The sequence below is a fragment of the Bombus affinis genome, chromosome 2, assembly GCF_024516045.1.
Source record: "Bombus affinis isolate iyBomAffi1 chromosome 2, iyBomAffi1.2, whole genome shotgun sequence".
In the NCBI taxonomy this organism is placed as follows: Eukaryota; Metazoa; Arthropoda; class Insecta; order Hymenoptera; family Apidae; genus Bombus; species Bombus affinis.
Genome location: NC_066345.1, coordinates 5,713,360 through 5,729,446, shown reverse-complemented (window position 1 = coordinate 5,729,446; position 16,087 = coordinate 5,713,360). Strand labels below are relative to the sequence as shown.

Below are 16,087 nucleotides of genomic sequence, written 5' to 3'. Positions count from 1 at the left end.
TTTAATGTATGCTACATAATTCGATATGTTATACGGTGTTCGCGATGCCTAAGAAGTTTGACCATATCTGTGAAAATGCTATATAAATAAATCAGCGTATATATGCATACAGATAAGACAGTGTTTAGAATATTTAATCATTACGATATGATTAAAAATATACCGTTATATATAAATAATTATCATCCTGTGTTCATTTGACATAATTACAGAGATATTAGTTGAATATGTTTATCGATTGGAATTACATATTATAATTAAACGAATAAAATATGTAGCGCCTTTGAAAAGTTACTTTATATCGGAGTGCTTCATATACATATATTTTATTAGTACAAAAATAAATTATAAAAAATAAATAGTTTATGCATTTAGAATATATTAATAAAACTGGTTTTCGCGATATATTGATTGTTATACGAATGTGATATATGTATTATAAAAATCACATTCGTATAATAATGATACATGTATATTATAAAAATCACATTCATATAATAATCAATATATCGCGAAAACTAGTTTCATTAATATATCCTAAATGTGCAAACTATTTATATCTTTTATAATTTGCTTTTGTACTAATTGCACATATAGTATTTAGCCATCGTAACAGATACATTTGAGAATTCATTTAAATGTACGCTACATATAAGGACGCTTGACAAGGGAAAAATATACTGTCCTATTTTAATTAATATCCTTTTGAACGTGTCTCCTGCATGGACAATTTGCAAAGTAATAGGAACAATTGTAACGATGAAATGATATAGCTGTTTTCCGGGATAGGTATAAACTCTTTAATTCAAAGAATTTCTTGGTCAGAATTTCGTTTCATAATCTCGACGGCTGGCTTTCAACGAGATCCTTCCTTCCTTTGTCGACTTTGATCCTCGCAGCTGTGCTTCTTCGAGCAGAAAACGCTCGAACGGATATGTCAATTAGGACGCCACTAATTCCCGGAGGTTGTGACCTTCCTCTCTCGGCCCACGTACGGGCCAAAGTAATAACATAACTTGTTTGGAACACGAGATATATCGTAAGACAGGATCGGCAGAAAGAGAGAGGGTAAAAGATCGGTCTGAAAGCGTGCCTCGAACCACGCTGCCATTGGCATTGACAAGCGTGTCAATGCCGCGGGAACGCTTGCCTCGATTTTCTGTCGCTGCTAGCTCCAACAAGGTCACGGTAGTTTCTTCGTATCATGATCGAAAGGTCATCTGTCATTTTTCATTCGTTTCGCTCGAACTTTTCGGATTGTCATATGTTATGTTATACTTACATTAATCATGTTATATTTGTACGTATTTGCTCCAAGTATCGCTCCTTTCGTGTTTACCTTCGTTCATTTTGCTCGTGTTACAGCGCGAAATTGTCACATTTTTCGTTTTGCGCATAAGCAAGTTTGTATATAAAATACGATAAAAATGTACGTATGCGTATTCATTCATGTAGCATGTACATTAATTACTGATTCCATGTAGAAGAGCATGTTTAAACACATATGTGTATAAATATTTCTACGCAGAAATAAAATATTTACAATTGCACGCAAAAGTGTTCGTACACTTGGCGACGTCTTTTATGAACATATCGTGTCTGTTATACGACACATTTTGAAATTGCATTGGCATCATAATGACGTCCAACTGGCACGATTATATATATTGATAAAATTTTAAACAACTTTGGAGATGTATACATGAGTTACAAGATATTTCTTTTTTTTATCTTTATTTTATTATAATAATTTTGAGTACTTGTCACATCCGGTAAATTTCTGTAGCAGGTTTGGAAAGTGTACCACGTAGCTTTTTCTCAGCAGAAAGCAGTCGTGCAGAGAATTTATATCAACGTTCTGTCATTACGGAAGAGGGTCCTTTGGATGTTTTCTATGGAGTCTTCTGGGTAGATTAACCGTGTAGAGATCCTTGGTTGTTATTGCGAAAATACGTCAGTCTGGTATTATATATCCTTAGGTGGGTTATTTCTTCGGCTATCGTTGGAATTTCTTCCTAAATTCGTTTTCACGTACGTGTCACGGTGTGTCAACTGTTGTTTTAAGCGCTATGGATACGAGATATTTGATACAAATGTATTTGCAAATATATTTTACGCAGACTACAAAATCATTTAAATATGCAGTCATCCGTAATATTAATAAGTCTCAGTATCGAATGAGATCATCCTTAACGCTTACTGCATGCTCAAAGTGACTATTCGTATTCATACTATTCATATGTATACTATTAGTATACATTAGTGTATTAACTTTGCCAGATATCAGTTTGTAACAAACATCCTTGCAATTTCTATGTAGATTTTCAGCTTCGATTCAAATTTGTCCAATATTATCGTGGCACTATAGCGCCTTATTATAGCGTTAATAAAATTTCAAAATGTTTTATATAGCACACACGATATACGCACGTAGGTAAAAGTTTTCTTTTGTGTGTACGAGTACTTTTGCAAGTCACTGTATATAATATTCGTCAATAGGATTGATTTCCCAAAAATTGTCGTTTCAATTAGTCCTTGCAATTCCTTCGAATTACTACAGACAACTATGGAATACGATATCGAGAAAAATTCAATGTAATCTTTGAATAAATAATATCTAGATTTCTGAACAGTGAATGTTGATGCAATGTCCGAATCTTCAACGTTCTAAACGTTTCTAGTTCAAACAATCCTGCTTTTATTAGTACGGTGCAATCTGTTCTGAATTGTTTCGTACACGTTCGTTCTTCGATGCAGATCTGAAACGTGGAAACGTTGCAACAAAGCGCAACGTACATACCTATTATTAAACACATGATCGAAAACAGAAGCACCGCAAGTTATGTAATTTAATAAACTTTGTGAAAGTTTAAAGTTTAAAAGCCATAAACAATTGTTTTATTTATTTTTATAACTAGAAATCGTCGCATACTATTAAAATAAATGATTTAGTCTCGATATAATTCTATGGAAGTCTTGCAATTTAGGGTCAGTAAATTAAAAGGAAAGATATATCGTTAAAACGACGATGCATTGTTATTAATTTTATAAATAAAGTTGTACGTGAAATCTTAAATTATTACCTTTCTATTATTTTTTAATTATTATTTTTTAAATACCATTTTGTACTTTATAGAAATAATTAAAATTGTCGTTATATCTTTCTAGTATTTTCTTAATACATTCGTTCAAAAAATATAGACCAATATTCCTCGTTTCTTTAAAACTAAACTCCTTTTATGCTAGATCTAGTGACATAATTATTCCCTACTGCAAATATTCATATAGTTTCTCACTATAGCGTTGTACCTATTATTATGTATCTTATTTATCGTCTATCGTAACATATATTTTGCTATTTATTCAAATATTTATGCTGCATATTAACTGTGTGGTTTTTAATGCTCGTTTATTTTACGTTCGCGCATTGCTTATTGAATTAACATTAACATTAAATCGAAATAAGCGTCGATATAAACCATGTTTCGAAAAAATACCAACGAAATATATAGCTTTTTGAAGAACAATTATACGATATATATTAATCCACATTATATTCGCAACAATTCTGATTAAAACGAAGCTCGTAATTGGCGAACGTGTGCAAATGAAAGCCGTATTGCAAAATTATTATTATTGCAAAATCTATCATTAAGATATACGAAACGTACGATCAGTTGTATGCTCCAATCCCAAAAGACTTCTGAGAGTTTGCGAATTAACTGGCCAGGGTCAATAAGTGGGGGTCAAACGAGCACGGCTCGTATCAAATTAGCCGGTCGCGGAGAAATTAACCCCCGGGCCAATTGCATGCTTCGCGGCCGCAGCCCTGTCAGATACGCGACGAGGACGAACAACCAATCGCTGCAACGTTACATTAATCGCCAACGTTGTCTCTTTTTTTCAATCGTATCTTTAAACTCGTGCAAAAGCTATCCGAACGACACAAGAAACCGTCGTGTTTTACTTTTTAGGAATTTTTATTGCGCAACGGTACAACAAAAGTTACCTTTTTCTCCAGACGATACTGTTTTACATAACTGCGTATTATTTAATATGTTTACAATCTAAATGTACTCTTTATCATGCTTGAACTCTTTACGAACGAGTACATCATTATTCCATGTTATCTTTGTCATTTATGTATTCAATCAACTGCGATATTCAGTTTATTGTCGCTGGATGGTACTTCAGATTGGACGTAAGAAACTGCCACCGAAGAGGAATAAACATCAAGAAGACAAATTTATTCTAATAATAGCAATACTCGGTCCAAGTAACCGGTAATATGGAAAATCGCATTTTCCCTGATTAAGTATCGATTAAATAATTCCTTATCGCGCCATATAATAATTCAAACGAGTTCTTTGTCTTAATTTAACAATTTGAACAATTTGAAATGTAATCTGCCTTGTTTCATCGTCATCATCGGTTTTTTCCTCGCAACTTTCTTGGCATTTTTATTTACATTTGGCATTTACTGCGACTAAGAGTTAAGACAGATTCTTCTTGTTGCTCTCCTAACAGTAACAACTTGGAACCACCAGCTCGCAATAATTGCACTTTCGCAAGAAACCGAGCAGGTGATGCGAATGTTCTCTTGGCATTTAGTTTTGCCATTAAGCACGGATGTGAAATGAAAATGCGAGTAGGAAATAATACGCGTATACATATGGACTTACCGGGCTTCCTGCGCGAGCTCCAAAGCACAGGAGGATGCGCGGAGGCGGCGACGGCAGCGGAGGGGTTACCGGCGGAGGCAGCCAGCTTGACTGCGTTCCGCGTACCTAAAACAAAATCAAAACAACGTTCATAACCGTGTGCGGTTAAGCCCTCGATTCGATACATATTTTTTCTCTTTTTTCTTTTTTTCTCGTTCTTTTTCCTTTTTTTTTTTTTTTATTATATGAAAGTGTGTCGCGCGGTTGCTCGAATAGTAAAACACGGCAAAGCGTCATTTTCTCCTTTCTTCACGTTTTCCTTTTTCCGTTCCACTGTATCAAGTAGGAAACGAAACACACACAAACATATACACACATATATACATACGGTGGAACCTTCGAATTAGTAAAGAGAAAAGAAGGGAAGCTTTCGGATGGGAAGAATGTTTTGTTCCGAATCGTAATTATTTCATATTGATATTATTATTCAAATTATTTTACCGTTAAAGGTATTTTACCGCTGAATAATGCAATGCTCTTTTTACTCCATTCAAAATTTATTTAAAAGTTCTTCTTCAAATATCGTAAACGTTTCAATGTGTCTTTACGGTTGTGTCGCTTGGGACGCATCTCCCGTTTCACTGCGATAGTTCACATACTACATTTTGTTTTCCAGCTGATTCCAATAATCGTACAACAAAACATTTTGATCGAACATTGGAATGTATTGGTAATAGATGTTCAGATAATAAAGATTTCGCTGTACCTGTAAAGTTAATACGTATTAGGTGTCGTTAACTATAGCGATTTGTAAGATTGTCTGACGTTTGTGGTTATGCTACAATGTGCACTAACGGGGCCCAGGTGAAACTACGATTAGGTTTTCTGTTCAGAAAGGTTGAAAGGATTTTGTTGAACCATGCTTCTGGTGATGTTGATATGTACAAAATGATGTTAAATATATGCAATGTGGGTATATGTATACATAATTCCATGACGCGTGAGGTTATGGACGTTACTGGCGGATTTTCAAATGTGGCGGAACCGGACAAAAATTATTGCTGCGGAAGTATACCATCCGTAAAGTGATATTTTGATCAACGTGATGGTGCTTTTATGGTTTGGACATGAAAGGTCGCCGTCGGAAAATAACCGTGAATTTTCCGAACTCACGACGTTAGCGTGCGGCAATTAACCGAGAACAGAGCACAATGAAAACGAACAAACGAAACGTTAATTTTATCCATCTTGAACTATCCCGCACTGGTGAATAAAGAAAATAATTGACAAGCACGGCGTACCTATTATACGTTGTATTGAAATAACAAAATATCGGATAATTTATCGAGTACGAGTATAGATATTTTTTAAATAAATTAGGGTATCGCTCGATTTAGATATATTTCCCCCTTTTTGTGTTATGAAAATTGATATGACAGAGACAAAAGAGTCTACCCCCAGCCTTCAACAAACGTGCATTTATCATTTTTGATAATGAAACATAACACGAGCCAGTGTGTCGGATTACTTCGTCTTACATTCGCTTTAATAAGCTTTATTGACGATTCTTGTAACGACGATAATCTGACGATGTCTGAAATAAGCGGTTCGTCGTTTTTGTTTCTAACGATATAACAAGATCGTTTTACTTCATAAACAAATTTCCCTATCCTCTTGCTTTTATCTTTAAGGGCCTGCGGTGTTGCGTTATAAGCGTTACAAGCGTTAAAATTATATGCTAATGTAATGGAAATTGGACGGCTCGCTTTAAGAATTAATCAATATTACACCACCGATACATCGAAAATAAGTGCAGTGCTCTCTTGTAGTTGTACATAGAGCACTGGAATATCTGAAGAAAAATTATTTGCGATTCTCTATGCCAATAAATTATATTCAATCTTTTAACATTTTCATCTATAACAATCGTTTAACGAAACATAGTTAAATTTATGGATCGAATTAATTTGGTAAATGATATAATAAAATTCAAGAATAAAATCAACTCTGTATCCCACTGCTAATATTTCAAAGTAAAAATTATAGAAAGTGTATTTACAAAACTAATGGCAATATGTAAAAAGGATTAGAATTGACTTATTTACGGGATAAGCAACACAAAGAATCGGTGGCTATGATATCGTTAATAGGATTTAAAGCATTGAGCTAATTAATACACGCGTAATTTTCACTTCAGACTTTGTACCGCTATTAAGATGTTTGAATGCATGATACACGTAAATTAATTGAGGTAACCGAATGAATTAAAGCTTTGAAATATGTAGGTATATTGTAGGTCAAATGCATAATCGTTTATTTAGTCCGACAAATGGTTCTGTAAATGACATTTATCGTTAATATAAAAGTGATCGTTATTTAGATACAAATAGATGTAACTCTTTCGTGTAGCGTGCGAAAATTAACGAATACAGCAGCCATAAATATAACATATTTCGTCGAGGGTCGATAAGCAGTAACAATGTATAATATAGATAAGAGACATGCTACGATTATGTACAGAGAATCGATACAGACAATTAATTATATTAAAATAAATTATAGCTGATAAAATCATCGTATTGATTTTCTCCTGTGGCGAGTTCAAAGTATTATAAAATTAACGATGTACATTTACAATCATGAAATACACTAATGATATAAGATACAGTAATTTACAACGATTTGTATTAAAATTATAATCTTTATCGCGAAGCTCACATACTCAAATTTTCTCTAAAGAATACATATAATTCATAGTGAAATTGCTAATATGTTTAGGTACTTTTGCCTCCTTAGAAGATTACCACCTATTGTTTATTAAATAATAGATATGAGGTCCGATTCGTTTAATAATTTTATTTACTTATAATTCTCAATGAGAATAGATTGTAAAATACATTCAAATAAAAAAAAATTTAATAATTTTAGAAATACACACGAGCCGCATGTTTGCACCATTGATTAACTGTATAAAACAAAAAGCAGAAAATTGATGAAATATACTACACGAGATAAGCGATCGATTTATCCTTAAAGTTTAAAAAATTTAAAAATCTGAAATTGACCTTGGCTTGTGAATGGCTCGTAACTAGATACAGACCAATAGAAGCACAAAATCGACTTAAACAAAAATTAAGGGCGGCTTCCTAAAGTCTTCTTTGTCAGCGGGTAATTAACAGATATTTCTCCCTTTGTTTTTAAATGCATTTCAAAATCGTAACCTGTCTCACGTTTAAGGAAGATTTCGTGTTCACGCCTGGTTCGCACAAATATCTCACCATAACGAGAAATAACGTGAAAGTTGGGAAACGAGCATCGCAGGAAATTACACACAAAACAGCAAATGAACATCGAACTTGACGAGAAGATGACTTACGAAAACAGTGAACGCTATCGTCGTTTTCAGGACTCGATGCGGAGGTATAGCTGCAGGTGCAAATGCAGAAGAGTTTCCTCCTGGTGTCGCGATTGGTGTCGCGATTCGTCTCGCAATGACCCTGCCGATCGAGTGCCATAGCGATCGGCAACACACCGCGTCGCAGCACGTTTACCAAGTTGAGGCGAGGCGAGGCGAGTGGAGCCGAGTCGAGTGAAAGAAAGAGGGTGGAAGTAGGTAGACTAGCGAGAAAGGAGGTGGAGCTGTCAGGCGAATTCTCTCTACTCATACGAGGATTCAGTATTAGCAAGTAGAAAGGAAGAGCGGACGTGCGTGTTTCGATACGATTTCTCATCGAGTCATCCTCCTACATCCACCAACTTGCTGTCCCTACGCGCGATATCGATACGAGGCTAGGTACCACTCGAATTCGAATTCACAACGGGGTTCATCGCCGTGGCAAGGCGTACACCTCTTCGTGCCTAACACAATCATTAAGAAACGCGAACATTAATTAAACGCCCTATGATTACTAGGTCCAGTTGCGGAGCTCATCCAGCTAATGGCCGCTATTATAATTACGTCGATGCTTAGACGAAATGCTATTTTTGGCATCGTTCGTGCGCAGCTTGCCGATACAGGCTGGGAAAGCGACACGACAAATTATTTCCGATTACGAAGAAGTAGCAGATGGAAGTCTAAATGCGTCCTCGGAGCATTGGCTGATGTATCCGTTTCCGTGACAGTAGGAAACTTCCAAAAGTTCCACTGCGTCGAATAGAGTAGAATATTATACGTCGAAGTTCGAAGGATGACCCAATTAAATCTTATCGCATGTAACTTTCTTTTACAGAGTTTAGTCAAGAGTAAGGAATATATAGTAGATGATTATTAATGATAAAATGGAAATTACGATAGAGACGTTGTTGATCTGTTTCTCCAACGTACTTGGTTGAAGTTAGTCGAATCACAAATTTTATTTTCGCTTCTTCTTATTAAAAATTCTAAAAGAATAAATAACGTAAAGTAATGTAAGTGAATGTTAACGTAGTTTTTATCAAAATCGAAAGAAATATTGTTCCGCCGCGCAATCCCGCGGTGCACTCCATCCCGCGCGGCTTGACAGCCAACGATCGACGTGCCGTCCTTCGAACCCTCCATAGGCCCAAGGACCCACCATAAAGTTGAAATCCTAACTGCATTGTTCGCACATATGGTTTAAGTCAATCTGTTTGCCCGAAAAGACTTTTTAATTCTAGAAGTGTTTTCGGCCAGTTTTTAAAAAGGTCCTTGGGTTTATTACGCGCTCTTAAGAATTACGGAGAAAGCGGGTAGTGGCCTAACGCAAAAAGCGGAGATCTACCTAACGGAAAATCCCAGTTTTCCCATAAACAATGTCGCCTAGGGCCTACGTTGGTAGGGGGCTTCTTCCTTCTATCTTCCTTCCCAACATTGGTCATAACCAATTGGCATCGCGGATCATTGCCCTCACTTTCCTAACTAAAAATGTAAGCAACGAATCCGCGTTCTTCGTTCAAAGGGCACATCCATACCGAGCTTTCCTCCGTAATCACATCAGAAAAAACTTCAGAGTCTTCCTTCGGCTCTCAACGTGCCTACAAGGCCGAGAGTTCCTACGGCTCTCACAGTGCCTCCAGTTCCGAGTTTTCCTATGACTCCCACAGAGTCAAAAATCTAACGCCTAAAGTCTAACTCTAAATACAACGCCAGAGGAGCGTAATCCAAGTCGGTTCGCGACATTGTCGAACATTCGCTTACTCTATTAAGTATTCTACAGTCCTACGTCCTGTATCCTACGTCCACTAATAGACTAAATTCAATTGTAAGAGCCTTGCTCTATTGTACACATCTATATTATCTTCGTGTGATAAGTTGTTAACTATTTATACCTACTTAATCGTGTAGACTAAGTGTTGGAAATACATACTTTATAATTCTGTGAATCACAGTGTTATACTAACTGAATCACCCCTATTATCCTAACCGAAATCAGGGGATCGAACTATTCGTGGTGTTGATTAATGCAATCGTAACAGGAATTTACGACTCCCGTTGACGCGTAATCTCACGACCGCGTCTCCCCACGACCGCGTCTCCCCGCGATAGCTCGAAAATACAAATATCTTTTTAGACATTTAACCGCGGAATTTGGTTTTAAAAATCTCTCACAGGGTTAGGTATAAATACAAGCGATGACGAGTATACGCATCAAACTCACTGAAATGAAGTTTTTGTTTGACGTGCATATTCGTGAAACGCAGTTACGAGCTAATCCATAATGCATTGCTCTAATCGTATCATCTTTTAATTTGTTTCTAAATGTCTGTCATTTATTATCTGAAGCTTATTATTCTACCCTTTCGTTTAATTGCATCTATTTGCATAAAGAAAATTTGCGTTTAAGACGTTTATGATGAATTTTAATATGGTACAAGCAAAATATTAGATCGTAATGTATTTAATGTCTGTCTGGGCAATTATTTACCTAATTTGTACGAAGAATTGTGTATATAGTATATCGTTTATTGCTTTACATAAAATTGTAGGTGTGTTGATTTATGCTCCTCGATCCCTTGCCATCTTTTAATTTGAAATAATATTTAAGGTTCTTCGCTATTTTCTTTGCGACGCTACACCAAATACGTGCGAAATTCAAATTAATTAAATAAAAAGCAACGATACAGCAATATTTTTCGAAAATAATGTTGAAAACATGATATCTTGCTGGCAGAGGTCTTCCAGTTCCAATGACACGGTTAGATACTTCGGCTAACACATTTACTTTTAACTTAGTTTTTAAAAATCAAAAGCATATTTATTTTAATTGAAAAAGAAAAAACTATGTGTTAGAGTCTAACATTTATATATTTTAATGGTATTTTCTAGAGAACAACATGATTGTGACTGTTTATGTTACATATCCTACAAAGCTTTTAATTACATTATCGTTTAGCTTTTCCACAAAACTAATTAGTAAATTAAGCGTTTAAAAAACAATCCTCGATGAATGAAATCAAGCAAAAAGAAAAAAAATCAAAGATCCAATCAGCAAATATTTGATGAACGTGAGAAATAAAATTATCAAACATTGTTATTAACTTCTTGTTACATTTACCTATAAATGAACGTACGCCAATGAAATTGCACATTATTTGTTCATGTAAATTTTGCTCGTTTTTTATAACTTTGATTATAACATATCAGTGGTATCAAGATAATGAGAACACAAAGGGCGCGCAGGACTGGGACTCGCTGTAATTTATCGTTGACATTTTTCATTGTCGGTCCTGTTTCATAAAATAAAAAGAGCGTGCGACACGCGCTCAAAAGTTGAAAAACACGAAATAATCCAATTTCATATTTCGCAATTTTTTCTGCTTTTCCTCGGTAAATAAAGGCTTTAAAATAATTCGTATAATATTTAAGTCTTCATCCAGTGTTAATTGGATTAACTTTTCCTATTGTTTATTATTATTGGATTATTGCTATAAAAGCTTTCGCGTATTGCGTCATCCATCGTAATAAATCTGACGCACAGGAATCGCTGAAACTTTTAATAATTTCAGATTGAGAATCTAAAGAGATTTCTACGTGATATCGTTACCAATCCATCGCGTAAACATGGTAAAGATGGAAAAATAATATGAGAGGAAAGTTTTAATTGAAACACCTGGCCTTATTCACTGCAATTGTTGTAGTCAGTGAGAAGCTACTATCTCAACCAAAATTGTTCAAGATTCTGCATATATGTACATATTGAAGAACTTATTCCGATTCTGCAACAATCCTCGATGTCGTTTGTATGTGCAAAGAATCACTGTAATCAGTGACGGATTCAACCCTTTGGGTGCCTGAAGCTAATAATCATTTAGGGGCCCCTAAACTAAACCAAATTTTGGGGAAGCCTATCCTGGCTAAATCGATGTTTGTTAAACCAATAAGTAATCGACATCTACGTTTAAAGATCATTTGGCTGATCTGTCAGAACATGATATTCACTTGGACAGAGAATATTGATTTCATGTGAAGTAATTAAGATGCACTGGCCAGCTTAAAACTGCTTTCAAAACACCCATGTTTAGTCTCGTTAGAGGATTCAATCGTTTTTCACGTACTCTAGGAAACGCAAGAATCCTCCAAAACACTGTTCAGAATGGAGCCATTGATTGCTCGATGGGCGTCTCGAATATTCAAATGACTATAACGTGCTGATTCGACAAACATCGTTTTAGCCAAACTGAAATTTTCATCCTCGGTCTTTTCGTACCAACAAATGTATTTTATGTAATTCTGACAATCTATTAACCTGCTTAACAAGCACTTTTGGATACCGTAGAGTACCGGAGCACGACACTTACAGCGTCATTAGCGTCAAGGTAAATCCGCCCCTGACTCTAGCACATGGAAAGCACGTAACTAATACCAATACCATACTTCTTGCGACGATGATACTCTGATATCTTCTTGCTCGCTTCTAAACGATCATTCGTTTTGCTACAGATGGTAAGGTGGACTCCACTGATTCAGAAGCTACATGTGAGTTTGTATCGTTAAGTTACTCAAAAGGGATGTGGAGAAACGCATACTTCTCCAAATCAAACCCGATACAACGAAGTCAATTGCTGCATTGAATACTCCGTGCTCCACGCCTATTTTAGATAATGAATTAATTGCTCAGTTTGTTGAGCACAGCGGACCCTCGTATAACGCGGTGGATATGTCCCGTATTATGGGAAACGGAGTTACGGGAATCACACATATTATACACGCACACAGAGTTCGACCGAATAAGACGCAAAAGCTGGCACGACGTGATTCCTTGCGGGAAAATAAGGAAGAGGCATGGAATAAAATTTGTTTCGTTCAACATGTTACGGCACATGTTATTCGGCTGCACCTTGTTTAATTAATACTCAATATTTAAGTCTGAGGTGGTATATGTTGTCCGTGATAGGTGTGTGCTGCTGGGCCTGGGGTAATTGTCGCTAGGGGCTGTAGATGTCACTGCTGGGGTACTGCTGATTTTTCCTCCGTTTTTTTTTTTTTTTTTTTTTTTTTTTTTTTTTTGGTGCATGGAAGAAAAATCGGATTCCGGTCGCCGAAATTCGAAGTCGGGTTCTGAACGTTCGTAACCTAAGGCGCTAAGCACTGTGCTGCCGTCATCCGACACTAGTTAGTGTCAAGTGGTGGTATTTGGTCTGTCGAGTGCCGCCACAAGTCTATTACTAATTTATTAATTTAACACGGTTGGATAAAATTTTAATTTTCTTAGTCCTGCCCGATTGGGAACTAGTCACGTTCGAATACACTCGATCGATTTTCCAACTCGATTTTCTTGAAATCTAAGTCGTGAATGGACAAATTTTATTTCATATTTTTCTTCGTGTCGTATCAGCTTCCACGTATTTTTCGGTCGGATCCTGTGTACGGACTGCAAATGTGAATTATACAATTCAAATGTGTTCTAAAGGGTTTCCAATGTAATCCTTGTTTAATTTAGACTAATGAATATGTCGGAGATGGAAGGACACCGGGGCCTTCCTTTTGGAATTCTTCGGAAAACCCCCAATATTTTAGTCTCTATAATTTAACTCGATTATAATTGTCCGAGATTTGTGATAGTGAGCTTGGGCTCGAAACGACAAGTCGCTGAACGTAGCCGCGGTCACGGGATGAACGTTTTTACCTAACATTGGGATGGAATAATTCTATAGCTCTCCTTAAAAGAAATAATTGTAGCGGCAGGCGACAGTAAACATTCCAACGGTTTCTGTCCCGTGGCTCGCCACACACAGACCCTATTCTTCGGGCAAGATGATTACCAGATGTCGATGTATCTTCACAGTACATGTTCAGCTAGCCTGAGGAGTCGCTATAAATCTTAGGATTTAGTTAACTAAAGTCTTTCAAACGAACAAACAGTCTTTATCCTAACAGTCCCTAAATCTACCACCTACTACGGGAAGATACGGGAAATCTGATTTTCTCACGAACGACGCTTCCCGCTAGCAACTTTCTCTGAAGGGCGGTTAGCATCCTTCTTCAATCACCAACATAGGAATTAACCAATTAACAGGAACGTCCATTTCCCTCACTTTCCGAACGAAAGCTTTCCTCGACGAATCCGATGATCTCGTGTCCTTAGACACACCCCCTCTGCAGCATATCGTGACGGAAAGTCATTCTCTCGTGAGGTCGCATTAGCAAGATACATAGCGTCTTTACGCTCGGTAGATACGTTTTAACAAAGAGTTAGTTCAGTAATACTTGTACCGTAGATAAGCACGTGGAGTATAACTTGGACTTTGGAAGGAAGCGCATTTGGTTATCCCGTTGACGTTTATTCGTTATTGAACCTAAGATCATTGTCATTGGCATCTCGAGTATCTAATTACTACAGTTACTTGTCATATTCTGTAATAATCGTATCTGCGCTAGTAGATATCTTCTCTGTTGCGTAACAACAATGTCTAATCCAAATGAAGATTCGCTTCACGTCCCTAACCTTAATCATAATGTGAACCCGCCATATATAATGATAGACGTACAATCATCTCGAGGTAGACGTTTACACGATGTACCTTTCGATAAAATCTGAAGATTAGTGAATTCAGTGGAAATGCGTCACTCAACGCTCCGCGACATCGTAACGCGCCCCACTGTTGGAATACCACGAGTTTGCTTCGAGTACGAAAAATTCAAAGGTGTTTGATAATAGCTATGTATAATGCAATAACTACGATAAAGTTATTGATGAAAGAAAACTTATTTCAATAAGCGTTCGAAACGATGACTAACCACTTCAATACGTTTCTATGAACGATCAACGTATGACTCTCTATCTGTCTTTGTAACTTGCTGACTAATATTCTGTTTGTTACACTCTACAAAAAGAGGTCTAGACGTGTAAAACTGATCCAACATTGAAGAAACTTTTCTCCTATCGAGCATCATTTTCGCTTGTAAAAATGCATGTTTCTTCATTGATCACTCTACCGTAGTTGTTTCATCATTCGTAGCTGTTACCAAACATTTCTAAATTTTTCCTACTCAAAGTTACACGAATGTCATGGTATTACAAGTTACTGCATTGATCTTAACCTCAGCTGTGGTGGTAAAAGTATACAGTCCTATCTAAAGAAACACTAACGACATGGAAATCTTGAAAACTATGACCCTGAGGATAATTTCACGATTACCATCATGGATTTGCGCCTCGAAATTAAATAACGTTTCCCTCTGATCTCTTTTCCTATCATCGATAATAAGTGAGATATCTAAGGTGGTCAAATTAGGCGAAACGCCCTGTACGTAGAAAATTAACGTACGAATATCTGAATTATCTAGAACTTCAACATTTATAGGTCACAGGACTGGACGACACGAAAATCATCTTGAAAAACGACTGCAAATAGTAATTCTAAAATAATGTGTTCTTTATAACTGATGACTCTTTGTTATAAGACTATCACTTACTTGCTTGTTTCAATACTGTAGTATCGGGAATAAATATTAATTGATTGATGATTTATTTACAATAAATGGATCGTACAGATGTTGATTAAACAGAAGAACGATGGTTGTTTAAGGTGAACTAATCGCAATAATGGACTATAATTTAGACAACTCAATAGTTAATTTGCGGTCCACAAGCGGACCACACTCTCGCGACAACGCTAGTGTCACGACCGGCATACTTCAAATCCGATGGACCGATGATGGAGATAAAGATGTGGCGGCCTTGGCGACAATGTATATCGCCAAAGTGCCTAATCCCAACGGTCCTACCACTGAATGTTCTAGAAGCGTAGCAACGGTCACGTACGCCTACAGGCTAGTGGGGTATTGAGGGATGACAAAGAAACAGATCCCATCGAAAGTCAAATTGTAAGAGCTTCAGTCTTGGAAAGTCACGGCTGGAGTTCAGAACCAAATCGCAGTCAGTGTAAACTCAGAGTACAAGAAATAAAATCTCTTGTTTTTTTGTTACCTTATTTTTTTTTCTTTTCGTTCGAGCTACCCCGTTTTT

General features: G+C 36.5%; 1 protein-coding gene across 12 annotated transcripts in view; it reads right to left on the bottom strand.

Annotated features, from left to right (window-relative positions):
* LOC126928709 (dual 3',5'-cyclic-AMP and -GMP phosphodiesterase 11-like) overlaps positions 1-16,087 on the bottom strand; it is a 150,489-nt gene that overhangs the window by 71,301 nt on the left and 63,101 nt on the right. For 8 of the 12 annotated variants that reach the window (XM_050744389.1, XM_050744396.1, XM_050744391.1 and 5 more), the window contains one exon: positions 4,683-4,787. Coding sequence is in view for 4 of the 12 variants with exons in the window: in XM_050744387.1 (XP_050600344.1) it covers positions 4,683-4,787 (105 nt within the window). In the remaining 8 variants the exon portion in view is untranslated. Of the gene's footprint in view, positions 1-4,682; positions 4,788-8,037; positions 8,280-16,087 lie in introns of those variants that run through there. The other 4 variants (XR_007716906.1, XR_007716905.1, XM_050744386.1 and 1 more) reach the window with 3 other exon arrangements.